Source organism: Lodderomyces elongisporus, chromosome 6 (assembly GCF_030384665.1).
Source record: "Lodderomyces elongisporus chromosome 6, complete sequence".
Taxonomy (NCBI): Eukaryota; Fungi; Ascomycota; class Pichiomycetes; order Serinales; family Debaryomycetaceae; genus Lodderomyces; species Lodderomyces elongisporus.
The window spans coordinates 491,080-508,402 of NC_083678.1; the positions used below are offsets into that span (position 1 = coordinate 491,080).

General features: G+C 36.6%; 9 protein-coding genes across 9 annotated transcripts; 5 read left to right on the top strand and 4 right to left on the bottom strand. All coding sequences in view use genetic code 12, as the record gives it.

The window, feature by feature from the left end:
* Positions 1-611: 611 nt before the first annotated feature.
* On the bottom strand, positions 612-1,895 carry PVL30_004670 (uncharacterized protein; the record flags this gene model as incomplete). The annotated part of the gene is made up of 1 exon (XM_001524761.2): positions 612-1,895. One exon carries the CDS (start codon positions 1,893-1,895, stop codon positions 612-614), a length of 1,284 nt encoding a protein of 427 aa, XP_001524811.2.
* A 387-nt stretch (positions 1,896-2,282) lies between these two features.
* On the top strand, positions 2,283-3,051 carry PVL30_004671 (uncharacterized protein; the record flags this gene model as incomplete). The annotated part of the gene is made up of 2 exons (XM_001524762.2): positions 2,283-2,291; positions 2,449-3,051. The coding sequence occupies 2 exons, from the start codon at positions 2,283-2,285 to the stop codon at positions 3,049-3,051; spliced, it is 612 nt and encodes a 203-aa protein (XP_001524812.2).
* Positions 3,052-3,509: 458 nt separating this feature from the next.
* PVL30_004672 (uncharacterized protein) lies at positions 3,510-4,442 on the top strand (the record flags this gene model as incomplete). The annotated part of the gene is made up of 1 exon (XM_001524764.2): positions 3,510-4,442. The coding sequence occupies one exon, from the start codon at positions 3,510-3,512 to the stop codon at positions 4,440-4,442; it is 933 nt and encodes a 310-aa protein (XP_001524814.2).
* A 284-nt stretch (positions 4,443-4,726) lies between these two features.
* Positions 4,727-6,046, bottom strand: VPS4 (Vacuolar protein sorting-associated protein 4; the record flags this gene model as incomplete). The annotated part of the gene is made up of 1 exon (XM_001524765.2): positions 4,727-6,046. The coding sequence occupies one exon, from the start codon at positions 6,044-6,046 to the stop codon at positions 4,727-4,729; it is 1,320 nt and encodes a 439-aa protein (XP_001524815.2).
* Positions 6,047-6,677: 631 nt separating this feature from the next.
* Positions 6,678-7,358, top strand: PVL30_004674 (uncharacterized protein; the record flags this gene model as incomplete). Its single annotated transcript, XM_001524766.2, has 1 exon — positions 6,678-7,358. One exon carries the CDS (start codon positions 6,678-6,680, stop codon positions 7,356-7,358), a length of 681 nt encoding a protein of 226 aa, XP_001524816.2.
* A 46-nt stretch (positions 7,359-7,404) lies between these two features.
* CUE1 (coupling of ubiquitin conjugation to ER degradation) lies at positions 7,405-8,528 on the top strand (the record flags this gene model as incomplete). Its single annotated transcript, XM_001524767.2, has 2 exons — positions 7,405-7,412; positions 7,973-8,528. The coding sequence occupies 2 exons, from the start codon at positions 7,405-7,407 to the stop codon at positions 8,526-8,528; spliced, it is 564 nt and encodes a 187-aa protein (XP_001524817.2).
* A 135-nt stretch (positions 8,529-8,663) lies between these two features.
* CAC2 (Chromatin assembly factor 1 subunit) lies at positions 8,664-10,685 on the bottom strand (the record flags this gene model as incomplete). Its single annotated transcript, XM_001524769.2, has 1 exon — positions 8,664-10,685. One exon carries the CDS (start codon positions 10,683-10,685, stop codon positions 8,664-8,666), a length of 2,022 nt encoding a protein of 673 aa, XP_001524819.2.
* A 2,751-nt stretch (positions 10,686-13,436) lies between these two features.
* On the top strand, positions 13,437-13,886 carry PVL30_004677 (uncharacterized protein; the record flags this gene model as incomplete). The annotated part of the gene is made up of 1 exon (XM_001524770.1): positions 13,437-13,886. One exon carries the CDS (start codon positions 13,437-13,439, stop codon positions 13,884-13,886), a length of 450 nt encoding a protein of 149 aa, XP_001524820.1.
* A 760-nt stretch (positions 13,887-14,646) lies between these two features.
* On the bottom strand, positions 14,647-15,651 carry NUC1 (nuclease; the record flags this gene model as incomplete). The annotated part of the gene is made up of 1 exon (XM_001524771.2): positions 14,647-15,651. One exon carries the CDS (start codon positions 15,649-15,651, stop codon positions 14,647-14,649), a length of 1,005 nt encoding a protein of 334 aa, XP_001524821.2.
* Between the last annotated feature and the right edge of the window lie 1,672 nt (positions 15,652-17,323).

Genomic DNA, 17,323 nt, shown 5'->3' on the forward strand with positions numbered 1-17,323 from the left:
TGGGTACTGCTCACTTGGTCAGATCTTTCAGTCTATTTCCCAGTCTCGTTCTCTCTCTTTAGGTCTTTCTCATTTTTCTCTCTCTACATTTTGCTAACTGTTTTTCATTTTCATTTCCTTTTTTCTTCCTCTTTTTTTTTTTTTTTTTTTTACTTCTCCCTCAACTGGTAGAAAGAGAATGAAAGAAAATTAGAAATTCTCATTCGTTGATTGGCACGACTCAATAGTCACGTGAGTGAAGTTTTTATATTTATACGGAAATTGCACCAACTAACGACAGTTAGTATACTAGCTACATCAAGAGAAGTATACAAGTTCAGAAATATGTAAGGATTCAAAAAATGGATAAGAGTTTCCAAATAAATAAAAGAAATAGGAGTGGTTGTTTTAGTTTTTGTGAATCTGACAAGTATGTTGCAAGTCACTACAGTACTTTAACTCTCAATTCGTTTTACTTCTTTAATTTGTTTTATTTGTTTTATTTTCATCATTACTTTTCTTGCAACCTTTTCTTGTTTTCATATTTGCATCTGTTGCGAAATCTTTATTTTTACTTTATCTTTTGAACAGCCTAACTCTGATTTTTGCAATACATTTATCCTGCTCTAATACTATAGCTGCGCAAGTTGCAATTTAGCCTTTTCATCATCGGAAACATTGTTCTCAACAAAGTAATCGCCAATGAGTTGGGCCCAAAGTAAATCCATTATAGACATAATATGCACACCTCCCCAGATTAAGTTGATACTATAGAAGAAGTTCGAGTTACCATTACCAAGAACGATCCAACAATAGTAGAAAATCGGCGACAATATGAGAGAGACAACCAAAGTCATACCTGTAATATAGATCATTTTGCAATGAGGAATAATTGATCCTCTCAAGATTGTAGCAAAGGACAATGCAAAGCCCAACTCACCAATTGTAGGATATGATTTTGTAAAGCTGATCCACAACAAGGTCAACACCACAACTGCAAAGGAGTCACCCAATTTGGGTGTCTTTGCATACTCAAACAACCTCAAAGCTATAGGAACAACAAATACAAACGAGTAGATGTTGAACATGCCGATATAAAATGGAGTGAAAAACTCAAACATCTCTGTGAACAAATACCACCATAACCCAACATTTGGAGTAATCTTCTTGAACAATATAACGCTTAAATAGCAGTTGTCAATAAACTGCCATGATGCTGTAGATGCAAATGAAATTAGTATAAGAAGCGCAATGGTGCAGATGTATATCCCAATATTGAAAACATAAATCTGTCCAAGCGTATGCTGCGTTCGCGATGTGACGTGTATGAGGCCAAGCACAGCAGGGAGCAAGTAAAAGCTGTTGAGTGAGAGATATGAGGCAATTGCGAGTAGAATCATTGCACGCGCCGGTTGTTTCTTTACCGTGATTTGATATATGGTGGACACAACGAATAACCAGGTGAATACAATTGTTGAATGACTTAGATTCAGCAATAAGATCAAGGGGTTGAACAAGTAGAAACTTGCAATTAAGTCATCATTGAAACCCGTTATTTTTTTTCCGGTTCTTTTTGAAGTGTATAGCTGGTACCACTTGTTGATTTGAACTAATTGCCACGCAATCGACAAATCAGTTAAGGAGTATATGATATGGAACCATACGTTTGAGATAGGAAATGCGTCGACCAAAGATAGCACAGTAACAAGCAATGGTGGATGGTGGTTAACACCTCCATCATACAAATCGATACTGCTATTAAGGAAGAAAAATGCTTCTTGTAGTGCTTTGAACGATGTAATTGGTGTCGTGATCTCAACAATAGAGCCTAGCACTGGGACAATAGACGGGACAAGTGAAGGTAGTAGGAACCTCACAAGACCCCCTATGAGAAACACCTGCGTCAATTTGCTCATGTGTGGATGAGGATTCGGGGAAATTGATGATGTATTGACTTTGATTACTATGCTAGGGGCTAGGAGCCAGGAGCCAGGAGCTTGATTTGTTATTTTTTGGATGTTACCGCGTGTCGAGTTAAGCCGAGTCGAGTGCGAAGGGGAAAAAGAGAGGTCCAGACATAGTGAGAGTGAGATATATAAAGAGAGAGAGAGAGAGAGAGAGAGAGAAAGAAGAAGAGAAAAAGCTTGCAAAAAAATTCGTATCGCGCGAAATTCCGATGTTTTGAAATGATTAATATCGAGTTTGATTGAATAGCCCTTCTTCTCCATCTTTCCTTCCTTCCGCTACTTCACCAATCGCAACATTAACTCAAAGTTAAGTTAAAAAAAAACCTTGATCATAATATGTCGAATGTATGTTACCGTTGAACCAATGCATTAGCAGAAGAACTTTTATTATTTCCCATTCAATCATTCTCCATTTGTTCTTCTTCATATGTGTTGGTGAATATATGAATATATATATATATATATATATACACATTTATAATTGATACTAACCAGTATGTAGTTTCATCCAGTTAATCCCAAACCATTCATAAAATCACTAATTGGAAAGCAAGTGTTGGTGCGCCTCAAATGGAACAAGACAGAGTATAAGGGACAATTAGCGTCCACAGATAATTATCTTAATTTTCAACTAGACGATACTTATGAAATACTGTACGAGAATAACAAGGCACCTGGTGCGATGAAGAAACAAGAGGAACTTATTGGAAATATATTTATAAGATGTAATAATGTCTTGTTTGTACGAGAGTGGAAGGAAGAGGAAGCAGAAGCAGATACAGAAATACAAGCGGAAACAAAAGTCAAGGACAATGAGATGGATGTGGAGATGACCGAAAATGGAGACAAAAAGGAAGAAACAAATGATTTATCGAAATCGACATCGTCAACTTCAAATTCAAGGGCAACCTCGAAGTTGACGAAAGATGACAATACAGCTCTGACCTCAAAAGAAAATGGTAGAAAGGAGGATGAGGAGGAGGAGGAGAAAAGTACAGTCACTACTAAGTCAACCATAGAAGTGCTGAAACAACAAGGCGACTCAACATTAAGTGTTGAAAGTGAAAATGTGCAGGTACAGGAGGTTGAGATGAAAGACCTGTGACCACTATGTGTGTAGATTTTCATTAATATACGAAAGAAGTAAAACAAAAATTTAAACAGCAGCCGCAGCAGCAGCAGCAGCAACACCAACATCAACAAAGAGAGTAGCAACTTACTGTTTTTGAACATGCTACGTAATGTTTGAAGCAAAATTTCAAAACTTTTTTGCTTGTTGAAGAAAATTGTAGTTTACAAAAAGATCTATATTCTTTTTTCTCTGGGTATGATGAAATTGGATAAGGTAGTTTTTATTTGCAGAACGAAATTGTAGGTGAAAAATTGCGACTTCCAAATAGTGTTGATAAAATTTAAATATCTACATGCACATAAGCAGATACATACACAGGCACATACAAAGACAGACACATACATATACACACACACACACACTCACTCACAGTCTCAAGGTCTCTACTTTTCTAGTTCTCGTGTTATTATTAGATCTCATCACTAATTCAAATGGACCAACCTGCTGTCGCCCCTTATGGAGGCTTTATAGTGAAATCCTTGGATGACGAAAAAGCCAACCAAGCAGAGCTCGAGAAGCAATCGATTGAAGTGAATGTTGATGGTCAAACACAACAATTAAGGCCCGAGGCTATACGACTAAATGGTGTTGACAATTTGTCAACAGAAGAAATCAAAGCATATGTTGAATACTATCTCAACTATACAAGCTCTGTTGACTCAGAAACAGGTAAAATTTCTTACGCTCAGAAACCTTTTCAAGAGCAAATCACATTCCGTGTTGAATGGATAGATGATTCAAATGTATGCATAGTTTTTAAAACAAGCGATGAAAACAGAAAGGCATTGGAAGCGTTGAGAGAAGATCCCATTACTACTTCACCAGAAGATCCTAGTTATGTTAATGCAATTATTCAGGAACAAAAGGCAAAGCCATATGATCCTATAATTGCATTTAGAAAAGCACAGAGTATGTCTGTGAGATTGGGATTGGTTGACGAGAGTTTAGAGAACAAAGAAAGTAGCGGGGATATGGATGAGGACCAATCTTCGATTGAATTAATTATTCGACAAGCGTTTCAACTGGACCGGAAAGTCAAGAATGCATCGCAATATTCGAGATATTACTTGATACACGGAGAACCAGAGCGACAACCACGCCGCAGAAGACAGCCACATCATAATTCGAGACCTCGCCATGCTAAGCAACAACAAGAAGACGCGGAAGAGGAGGACTTGTTTGCCGAGAAATTAAACTCAACCAGGCAGCGCAGCTCTAGCAGAAACAATGGCACAGGAGAAGAGGAAGATGAAGACTTATTCAAAGACTTAAAGTCTCGTAGAAGTCGGAGAGATGTGGATGACGAAGAAGACTTGTTTGCTGACAAGTTGAGACGCACTCGTTCTAGATCGCCAACCAGGTGAACGAAACCAGGTTGATGTTGCGTGAATATGTATATATATATATATATATATATATATATATATGGATATGTATATATTTCACAATGACTAAAATAACTTATACTCTAAATTTGTATTAATAAATCTATTAGAATTGAAAATGATAATTGGCAACGAAAATTGAAAATGATTTCCTTTTCTTTTAAGAAAGAAAATACCCAAATAAAAGCAAAAGAAAAAAGCTAAAAGTAACAAATTATTAAAAATTTATGCTTCTTCTTCTGCTTCTTTTTGTTGTTGTTCTTCTAGTTTCCCTCTTGTCCAAAATCTTCGGTGAATTTCACGTGATTTGAGATATCAGATTCATTAACCGTTGGTCTATTGCTCTTTATAGATTTAATGAAATCCTTTATGGTCAACGGCGGCTCTTTTAACTCGTCGGTACCAATCTCCATCCAGCTCATTTCTCGAGCTCCTTCATCACCAGGTGAACATGGCGTATATTTAGTTTTTTCCTGACCATCTTCATCAGTTTCTTGGACTGGTTTAAAATGCGTTGCTTGTTGAATTTTTCTTATAGGTTGCATCAAAGCGTCTCTAACAACAACAGCAACATCATGACCAGAATAGCCTTCAGTCAATTCTGCCAACGTACGATAATCGTGCGATGTACATTCACACGGAACTTCACCAATGTTAATTTCAAACATTCTCGACCTTGCCTCAACATCTGGTAATGGGATATAGATTCTTCTTTCGAACCTTCTACGAATTGCCGCATCTAGTTGCCATGGAATATTAGTAGCACCAAGAACCAACACACCTTGCGAATCATTACCAACACCATTCATTTGCACCAACAATTCTGTTTTGATTCTTCGTGATGCTTCACTCTCACCTTCACCTCTAGGTCCACATAATGCATCGACTTCATCAATGAAAATGATTGAAGGCTTACTTTCTCGTGCCATTGTGAACAATTGCTTAACTAATCTCTCAGACTCACCCATCCATTTGGAGACCAAGTCCGATGAAGAAACACTGAAAAACGTCGAGTTTGCTTCTGTTGCCACTGCCTTTGCCAAATACGATTTACCAGTACCGGGTGGACCATACAACAAGATACCCGAAGTAGGTTTTCTGTTTCCAACAAATAGCTGTGGGAATTTCACAGGTAATATAACTGCTTCTTTCAATGCCTCTTTTGCTGAATCAAGACCCGCTATATCAGACCAACTAACATTGGGTTTCTCTGAGAGAATGGCTCCGGCTAATGCACCTCTAAGTTTCTTAGTATCTGCATCGTTATCATCGTCTCCGTCTCCACTACCAGATTTCTTGGCCTTTGTTGAACCATTTGCCGAGTTCTCAGCTGAGTTGGATTTGTTTTGTTGTTTCTCAAGGTGCTCTTTAAGCTGCTCGGCTCTGGTTAAATACTCGGTAAATTTTGATTTTACTAGCTCTTTTGATTTCGGGTTCTTTTCATATTTGATGGCGAGCATAAGATAGTCGAGACCATTATAGTACAACTTGTACGCCTCTTCGTATCTAGTTGCCGTATCGGCATCGATAGCTTTCTGGACCAAATCTATACCCTTACTCAAAAAGTCGGAAGCCCCTGACATTGTTAGGATAGGTTTGAAGTGTTTTTTTTTTTTCCAAATAATATATTTCTGCTGAAGAAGCGTTGGTGATTGTAGTGGAACTTGAAAGTAGTATATTCCATAAATACAAAAACTGGAGTTTGTTTCACTAATCTCCAAGATCATGCGGCGACGTCGTGTGCAATATATCGCACAAATGGTAGCACGTGGAATATAGGAAAGAGGCTTCCTCCCTAGGTACGCTTAACCCACCATCACTTTATCAGACAAAAATACAATATTCCGGTTGCGAATAAACATAGTAGAATAGGAGAAATTCTCCAAATCAAAAGAAACAAAGACGAGCCACTATTTTAAAAGTACCACAACCAAAAAATTAAAAAAAGACTACAAACACCATACTACAAGGCCGTCCCTTTACTCCTATTTCTTTTCATTTTTTGTTCTGGTTTGTTTTTGTTTTTGTTTTATTTTATTTTTCTTTCAAAAACAGGTCTACAAACTCAATCTACTCTTGTGAACTTAATAGCTAATCACATATCTATATAATCACCACCATCATCATCATCAGCGCCATCACCGTCATCAGCGCCATCACCACACTCAACAATTTTCAATCAGTTTTTTGATAAATTTTCGCGTATAAAGTATTATGGCTGGACGAAATCCAAAAGGGTCAGCTTCTGAATCTGAATCCAATACTCGAAACTCTCATGGCGGCGGTCTGACCGGCCAATCAACATCTACAGCAGGGGGAGGAAACACAGGGTCTGGATCGGGGAATTCAAAGACTTCACAAAAGATGAAAAACCAATTAGCACTACAGCAACAACAGAATTACCTTCAAAGACATATCAACTCCAATGGTCCCAAGGATAAGCCACGGATTGATCCCTTGGATTTTGAAACCATGGATGACTCTATCCTACTCAAGTATAGTGAGAGATATGGCTTTAATTTACCGCGTCCCGAATCCCTTAATTCAGATATCTTGAATTCTGAGATTGGGAAAAAGACATTTACCAAACGTAAACAGTTGAAACAGAGGGCACATATTGCACAAATACTAGCATCAGCTCAGGAATCCTCAAACAAAAATGTCAATGGAGGTGTAGATGAAGAAGAACAAATGAATCAAGGCTCACCAGAGGAACAACAGGCAAATCGTAATAGACTATTGCTTGAACAAGGAGGAAGAATCAGCAAGAAGGAATTTGCCAATCATGTGCGCAATCATTTCTTGAGCTTGACTGCAAAAGACAATGATATCATCACTGGGTTTTTGTATAAGGTGAAACACCAAGATAAAGAATTTAAGCTAACCTTTCAGTAATGCAAAAAGAGGAACCTTTATCTCTAGTGGAAAGTTTATCTCCTATATGTATATGTATATCTATATATAAGTATAGATACGTATATAATTAAATATGAATTAGTTTTTTAGATGTTCTAGTTACCGTTCAATTTTAAGTCACTACTATATTTATCAATCTTTCTCTGCTCTTTACTGACTCAGAAACGGTCTCGGTGTATGATAGCACCGTGTATGGCCTATTACCTATTCTTCGTCTCCAATCTTTTCTTTCTTTCTTAGAAAAATAGCACACACCCTCACCCACACACCCACACACATACAAAAAAAAAACCGCAATACGGAAACGGTTGATTCTTCCCGACCGAACATTTTTTTCTTTTTTTTTTTTTTTTTTTTTTTTTTTTTTTTCCCTCTCCATTTATTTTTTAGCCAAAACCTTTTACAACCTCTCAACAAAAGCAACAACCACTACCAGCACTATCTTCTGTTACCTCCACTATCTAGTATATAATTAATTCTGCAAGCAAAAAGCACCAATAATAACAACCTCCCCCCAAAAAAATAAATTAAGAAATGGATTCAACGACCATATTGTTTATAGTCACAATAGCAGTAGCTTTTATTTTCCTAAGGTGGATGATCCTGCCTATTCCACAAGATTCCGAGTTTCCATTGCCCAACACTGGATCGTCCGCCACATCTTCCACAACAACTTTGAATAGCTCACGTGTTTCAGGATCAGGATCAGGATCAAACTCAGGATTAGCTACTGGTAGAAATACTACCACGAGAAGAAGAGGAGGTGCACGTCCAGTAACTGATTCTATGATTGAAGTGGTTCAAACTATTGCGCCTAGTCTCACAGTTGAACAAATTCGCTATGATTTAGAAGCTACCGGATCAGTCGAGGTCACGATCGATAAGTACATGGAAACAGGCACATTACCATTCCCACCTGGGTACGTTGCTCCTCGTGCAGAACCAGCACTGGCTTCAAACGAAGAAGTGAATCAGAAAAAGGAAAAGAGTGTGAGTGAACGAGAAACAATAGATTTGATCAAGAGATACGGTATTGATATCAATAACCCTGTAAGTGGAAATGAGGATATATTTAAAAATAGGAGGAATGAAATGATTGTCAATGCGAGAAAGAGATTGGCAGCACAATTACAAAATCAGAAAATTTAGAGGAATAGAAGCATCCATCACCTTTGTAAGGAAAATTACGTTTATAGATGTAACGAAATTTGAAATAGAGGTAATAAAATATAGAAAGAAAGGATGGACAAAAAATGAAAATCGGAAATGGCAATTTACCTTGATCTATTTGATAAGTGTTGGTGCAATTCTTTTTTTCTTTTTGGTAACTTTTTTTTCCGTATTGAAAAATGAATCGATTGTCTGTACAGGCTTTGGTGGCAGATCATGCTCCTTTGTTTCCTTTGTTTCCTTTGTTTCCTTTGTTTCCTTTGTTTCCTTTGTTTCCTTTGTTTCCTTTGTTTCCTTGGTCTCTTTTGTCTTCTTTATGTCCGTTGTTTCTTTTAGTCCCGTTTGTTGTATTGGATCTTTTGTTTTTTTCACTTTTTCAACCGATTCTCCTTCTAATCCATCACCGCCGGAGCTACTCGCCAGTATCGTCGCTTTGTCATCATTGACTTCACTTTCTCTTTTCCTCTTCTTGGCCTTGCCGTTTAATTGAGAAACCTCTATATTTGGTCCTGTATATCGCTGACCCAAAACACCCGAATGAAAATTAACAAATGAGCAAAATCCATCGACAGAACTTGCTACTATACGTTGTCCGTCTGAAGTCCATGAAAGATCTGTTATTGGCTGATAGTGTAAATTTGAGACTTGACCCAATGGTTTAAAGTTGTTGTCTGAGGAATATACTATGATGGTGTCTAAAGTTGCCACGGCAAAGACTAGTTTGTATGGTAAGTTGAGCACATTGCCTTGATTAGTTGTCTGGTATTTTATTGGGCTAAATGCGATTGCAACAGCCGGTTTTGTGAGGCCACATAGTTTCAAGATTGGGCTTGTCGAGAGTCGTGTTCTCGAGTAGATGTATACGGAGTTTTTCGAGGTAATTGGAGGAGACAGTATTGTTTTTAATACAGGTTTTTCACTTTGTGTATTGCTATCACTCGTAGTTGCTTTAGCCGTGTCCTCTTTTACCTGTTCATTAGACGAGGAGGTATTTACCTCAGTGTTTGAGATTGTGTCTGCTTCTGCATTTGTATCTGCATTTGTATCTGCATTTGTACCTGCATTTGTATCTGCATTTGTATCTGTATTTGCTTCTGTATTTGCTTCTGTATTTGCTTCTGTATTTGCACTTGCATTTGCACTTGCATTTGCACTTGCATTTGAATCCGAGTTTGAGCTCTGATTGCCACAGTCTTCCAATCCTGCCGGTGTGACCAACAATATTCCATCAGGAGAGAAGCTCAATCTTCTGAAGAAAGAAGGTAATGTTTCTGAGTAGTATAAAGAACTATTTTGAAATCTTTGAAACTTGTGTAATAGTTTGATTTTTTCGATACTATTTGTGTTATCAAGTTCTGTTTGTTCCACTTCGTACACATTCATTGTTCGATCGGCTGATTGACTAGCCAAATATTTACCCATTGGATCCCATGTGACTCCTTGTATATAGTGCAGGTGATCAGTAAATGAACAAAGTACCTCTCCTTTAACTTTACTTAATGCAGTATTCAAACCACTATCCTCTTGTTGAATCTTGTAAACACGCAATGTATTGTCCATTGAGCCAGTCACTAGGTACTTCCCCAGTGGATGCCATGCCAAGTCCATTATTTCGGCAGTGCTTGACCTAATTGTACCGACAACAATCCAACTTTCTTGGATATCATCGTCCTCCTCTTCAGTTTCCAAGGTTTTGATTATTTTATCACTGAGTTTCCAAAGGAACAATGTACCGTCATCGCCTGCAGTGGCCAATATGTCTCCTCGAGGACTGAATCGAACAACATTAACTGCTTGGCTGTGTTTGGCGAGTGTGGAAAGATATTCGACTGATGAAGGTGGTTTCAAAGTGGATACTGAAGTGGTTGCTGAAGTGGTTGTTGTGGTAGTGATGGGATTGTCGTTGATGTTACTAATGTTTTCTTCATCTCTAAAATCATTTGATTCATTATTAACGCGCCAGATCCGTACATTATTATCTCCACCAGCAGTGGCTAGTCGTAAATGTTGTTGTTCTGGGTTGGATTCATTACTTTTATTTGTGTTTGACAGTAAAAGACGATGATGTTGAAAGTCTACTGAGTATATTGGTTGGTTGTCATTGTGCCAATGCACAGTTACAGTTGCAGCTTCCATAATTGAGTCACTATTGCACTTTGACAAAGTGGCAAATTGATGAAACGATGAAGAATGAAGAAGATGGTTTGTCTTTGTCAAGTGTTGGCAAATGTTGCAAAAAAAAAAAAAACGAAAAGGAAAACATAGAAAAAAAAACAAAAGACTAATTGAGGCACGTTGTGAGACGCGTTTTTTTGTTTGGTTTCGCTCTCGTGGTAACTGGAGCCGCAAGTTAATAAAAGACAACTAAAAAAAAATATAAACTTATAATAATAATAATAATAATAATAATGATATTGGTAATGGTATATATTTTTTTTTAAAAAAAAAAACTTTTATGTTCACGTGACACGTATAATTTATAACCAACTTTTTTTCTTTATCTTATAAGTTTGCTAGTGGATACTACAATATCTAATGTTCACAAAATATGAGTTGGTTAAGAAATGAAAAGTTGGAGCTGATGGCTATCTAAGAATAGATTATATGTTCTTTTTCTTTTTTGGTGGTTGCAGTATGTGAGGTGTAATCGATTTGTGATGAAGAGTATCTAGTGAATTTGGTTGCAAAACCAACGCAAATACATGTTAATATATTTTCAAAAGTGGATAATTTTGATGAATGTCTAATTAAAAAGCCAATTAGCTTTCAACGGTTAAAGCCTTAGAGTCAAGGGGCCCAAGAGCCAAGGACCAAGATTCAATGCCCAACCCCTCCCCCCTTCACCCTCCGCTCTCCAAGCTTTATCATCTACTACACTATTAAAGAATATTGGTTAGACCGAGCATTAGCATTTATTGCAACATCACAATAGTAATAATGTCATTAAAGAGAAAACTATATACTAAATGTATAAGATCTCGACTATACTTCCACATGCGATGAGTTTTCTAAGCCAAACGAGCAAATCGTGAGTAAGCGAGTGAGTGAGTGAGTGAGTGAGTGAGTGAGTGAGTATCTAAGTGTTTTCTATTTATGTCTCTTTTCAATTGTTCCTCCTCTTCTTCTTCTAACAAAAGGGTGAAAATAATTGGTAATGAATATTTAAGCCTCACAGTCTCGAGATAGAGTCGGAAACGGTCGGCTACACGGGTTTTGACTTATGAATTACTATTTGGGGGGGGGGAAGGTTTCTTCTCTTTTGCTATAAAAGTTGATTGAGGTCCATGTTTAAAGAATCCAACATTGATGCGATAAAATATAGAGAATACTTGAGTCAATATCTTGAAGTATTTCAAAACCTGACGGCTGGCTCGGTAATAAACCGTTTCATACTTTTCTTCTTTATCAAATTTGGTTTCAGTATCAGATTCAGTATTAATTTCTTTTTTCTTTTTTTTTGTTTTATATACAATTGTCTTGTGGTTGCTTTTTGTTTGTTCTATTCTTTTTTTCCTACTATTCCGTCCACTACACCACACCACACCTTGAATAACCGACATGCGAAATGTAAAAATTTTTTTTTTTTTTTTCGTTCCGTCCATTTATTTCGGCAGTAACAGCAGAGAGATAAAGACCCACACACACATACAAATATTATATATTGTACACTGTACAACTGCCTTTTTTCTTTTAATTTTTTTTTAATTTATTTATAATAAGCATGGATAAACTTCACTAATGCTACCAAGTGTAATAAATAAAAATAAGAAAGAGCGATCCGAGATAAATCCAGGAGGATAAAGAGAAAAAAAAAGAAAAAGAAACCTACACTGTGTGTCTGTGTATGTGTTTGTGTATATTTTTGTATCCGGAGTTAAAAATAAATGAGAGAGAGAGAGAGAGAGAGAGAGAAAACGGGAGAAATAAAAAAAAAGAGGAAATGAACCAAACTTAGACGGGGAGAAAAGAAAAGAAATAAACAGGAAGTAAAAAAGGATATTGCGGGTAGTGCAAAACAACACAAAACGCTAAGAAAGATAAAGAGAAACAGGAAAGAAGAATGAAGAAATAGCAAGCCATTTTAATTAAGAAGGAGAAGAAGTTTGAGCAATGTAACACACATGGGGTGTGTGTGTGGCAGAGAGTAATAAGATGCAAGAGAGGCAGGAGGAGTTGTTAGTAATAGTAGATGAGTCTCCCTATAATGGCAAGTGCCAAAACGTTCAAATAAATTAATGAAGAAGAAGTAGAAGCACAAGTAGAAGTAGAAGTAGAAGATTATGAGGAAGAGAGATTAGTGCTATAGTAACCACACTGTTGTTGACTCTTTCTTTAATACGGAAAAAAGAAACCTTTTCCAGTCGAGACCCAATCGGCTCTGAGCTAATAACTTGTTCTTTGTGTGACGTGAGATATCTTTCTTTTTCCCCTTTTCATAAACACATAGACACATACACAGTGATTGTAATATAGTACTAGTAGTCATATTTGTTTACAAATATGCCAAATTGCACGGAACGGGAAGATGCCAGAAACATTTGAGGGAATTTATTTAGCACACAGTGCACTACCCACAGATAACAAGTGTAAGCAATAGCCATTATGAAACAAATAATAAATAAATAAATAAATAAAATATTAAATAAAATATTAAATAAAAAAACAACAATAGAAACCGAGAGCCTCCAAATTCTCTTCAACAAAAAATTTTTTTTATTATAATCCTCCCATCTGGCTGTTTTTCTTTTTCTTCTTTTTACTTCCTCCCTCTTTTCTTTTATCCTTTTGTTTTGGAAATCTTTCATCCTTTTTTTTTTTCACCTTCTTTCTTTCTTTCTTTTTTCCTATCCACCTTCAATTGCTATTATAACAATCTAACATCCAACAATGAAGTTCACATTATTAGCATCAGCCTTCGCTGTCTCATCCGTCTTAGCAGGTAGAGGTCCAAAGGACACCAACAAACCAAACGTTGTCACCGTCTACAGAACCGAAACTACCCACAAGTACGGTAGATTCAACAAGACTCCACACCCAACCACCACCACCGTTGTTGTCTCACCAGAAGAATACTCTTCAATCAAACAAGCCTCAATCCAATCATCCGCCTCTGCTGCTGATGTTGTCAGAGTCCAAATTGAAAGAAGAGCTGAAAACGGTACTGCCGGTGCCGCTTCCAACGGAACTGCTGCTGGTGGTGCTTCCAACGGTACTGCTGCTGGTGGTGCTTCAAACTCTACCGGTGGTGGTTCATCCGCTAACGCTGGTGTCGCTACCTCAGGTGCCACTTTTGGTGTTGCTGGTGTCATTGCTGTCGGTTGCGCTTTGTTGATCTAAGAAGCTTTTTAACCAAACAATTCATTTATTTTTTTTTGAAAAAAAAGCCCTTTCCCTTTTGCTTGTTTGTTTTTGTTTTCTTGTTTTTTTGCTTTTTTGCTTTTTACTTTTTACTTTGTTGTTATTACACCTCCACACTCCACACTATTTCATAATATTTAATTTTCAAATTGCTTAAGCTCATTAGACAATAAAGAAAGAATACAAAACAAAAAATAGAGAGAGTCTAGAGGATAAAAAACAATTGAACAGAATGAGGAAGTGGAAGAAGGGCAAACCAACTAAATTTTAATTTTTTTTTTAGATTATTCAATCGTCGACATTAATTTCATCAAACTGATTTTTTTATTTTTGTCTTCATTATTGCACACCAACTATAGATTGACTTGAGGACTTTGAAGAAGACTCTTAACTCGTCTTCCATTGTGTATACTACTACAATGTTTACAAGGAAAAGAGGGGTCTACATTCAAGTTCTTTTTGTCATTAATTATTATTATTAGTACTACTAGTACAACTTATTTTTTAATCAACGTTATTAATACCTTTATATTGCATATGCATACCATCTCTCTCTCTCTCTCTCTCTTTCTCTTTCTCTTTTCTTCTCACCCTTTTTATATATCTCTATACGTTGCACGTTTTTTTTCCAGCCTCTTGTTGATAAGTTTATTCATTTTGGAGAATTTGGGAAAATTGAAATTCAAATCTATTATATACTATTTATGGTTTATATTTTATATTTTATATTTTATATTCTCTATTTACCTGGGAGTGCCATTACCTTGTCCATTTGCTTTGGGAACTCTCTAACGATAATCTCACACTTGACTTCTTTACACAAGTCCTTTTTGTTGTAGTATGGGACTTTTTGCAACAATTCCAATCCACTCGATCTCTCCAATGCCTCCAACGGTACTTGGAATTGTGTTAGTGGCGTTGCATTATCAATCACATCATTGGGCATCACGAATGCAGCGCAACTCAAGTTACCTGGTTGGTTCCTTTGTTCGCCAACAACGAGTTTGAAGAAATGTGTTGGTACAGCAATGTTTGGTGGCGAGCCAATCACCTCATAACTAACACGGTACTTACCATCGGGCATCAATTTCGGTAAATAAAGTGGACCTGTCATGACTCGTACATCGTCGTACTTCTGGGTCAATCTTCGTACAAAATCTTCGAAATGACTCCAATAATCTCTATTGAAACCGTCGCCCACTTGTGGTGCCATATTGGTTAACAAAAATGTCTCATCCATAGCCACTTGATTAAACTTGGCATCTGCTGCAGGTGCCTGGTGTCCACGGTCATATCCTGATCTAAAGAAATCACGCAACTTGGCACGGAACTTTACCGGGATGGTCTCGTCTTCTTTGAAAATGGATTTTTTACGATCGCCGGTATCTGAAGTACGTGTAAGTGATTCCTTGGTGATGTGTTCAATCACCCAGTATGGATTACGTTTTGATCTGTCGTAACAACTAACAAACTCCAGGTGTGGCGATAAATCGTGTACAGGACCGGGGAACCCATATTTGAAGAATGCCTGTGGGTTTATTGTGCTAGGATCAAATACTTGGGAGTTTCCCGATGAAGGGCTCGATGGAAATGATGGGAGATTTGTGGAGGAGGAGGAGGAAGAGGAGGAGGAGGAAGAAGAGGGTGTACTAGTAGTGTTGGAGGACCCACTAGACCAGAAGTAGGATGCAATGCCTAGTGAGCCTAGTCCTAATGAGGACTTGAGAATGAGTCGTGAGGACATTTTTAATGTGGACAATTATAATGGTGTGGTGATTGGTATCTCGAGTAGTGATGTATTAGAGGATGGAGAGATGTGGACCATGTGTATTTTTTTGTGCGTGCAAAATAGAAAAAAAAAAACAAACAAACATTAATAATATAATCAGAAATAATGTATGAAATGTATATATATATATAAGAAGAATAGAAAAACAATAATCAATACGCGCTTTCCACATATATATATATATACTGGTATTGCTTGATTGGTTTGGTTGAAGTGTATACCCCATCCCTCTTCTTTCCCTCTTTCTCTTTTTCTTTCTCTTTCTCACACATGTTACTTTTTGCTATCTTGAAACAAAAGTACTTCAGTAGACAATCCAATATTGTTATCCACTGTATTGCAAATTGTTCTATTAAGAGTTGAAAATACTTTTTCTTTTTTTGGTTGTGACAACAGTATTGATTTGAATACAAGTACTTATAAACACCAAGATTGGAAGGTTCAACTTTCTTTCCCATCTTTTGCTTTATAATTTTGGAGTGTGTGTTTCTTTCTTTCCTTATCGTATTGGTTGATTTAAAGCTATATATCTTATTTGTTGCACTTTTTCCTTTCCATTCTTATCTACATTGATAAGCCAGCTCAACCTTCTTCATTCTCTGTCACTGTCTCTGTCTCTCTCGTTTTTTATGTCCTTTTAACTATATTTTTTGCAACCACCACCCCAAAAAAAAGAGAATACAAAAAAAGAGAGACAGTTTTCATATTTAACAACACTCCATATTGCACGACCTTGTAAAGATCTACTGTGTTTGTCAATGTATATATAGACATATATACTTACTATGGTATAAACTCCCAAGGGAAAGGGCAAAAAAGTAACAGTACCATAGCCTCTTTTTCTATACCTCCCTTTGATCCGAGAAAAGATTAGCCTACAATCTCTCTTTAATATGTATATATGTATATTTATATTTGTTTAGGGTCTTTTTTATAAAAGATCTCTAGTGGCATGTGAATAAGTATTTGTAAATAGACCAAAATAAAGAGAGGAGAGGACGAAAATTGTGTTGTAGGTAGTGATATATTCTTCTGTGTGTGTGTGTGTGCTAGTGCTATTACCTACTTTATAGCTGGTTTTTCCTTTAAATTTTTTCTTTTGAAACTGTAAGAAATATACACCGTAGTCAAATATCTGTATTGTTTTTGTTTTAATTCAAAAAAAAAAATTACTGTCTCCTCCACTTCAATTGAAAACCACTCTTAAAGTCCCCAATACATTAATCTTTCCATTCTCTTGATATGTTGTACTCATCCCTCGCCTCCTTTTTTTCTTTTACCAAAATAGAAAAAAAAAAAATTCATATATATAGAAGAAGAAAGAAAAAAAAAGACAATAAACAAGTATTTTTTGATACTTTCATCTTTTGAACACTTTGTGTGTCAGCCTAATTACCTGTTTGCCTGTTTGTCAATTTACCTGTTTGCCTGTTTGTCAATATCGTTTGCCTGTGTAATGCCATCTAGAGCATTTCCAAGTGTTGGGTCGATGTACTGCATACTAACAATTGTACGTAAATCAAAAAATACAAAATACATAAAATTTTTTGTCCATTTTTTTTGGCCCTCGGGACACTGTTTTTGTGTTTCGCCTTTGCAGAAAAACTCCGAGACACACCCAAATTAA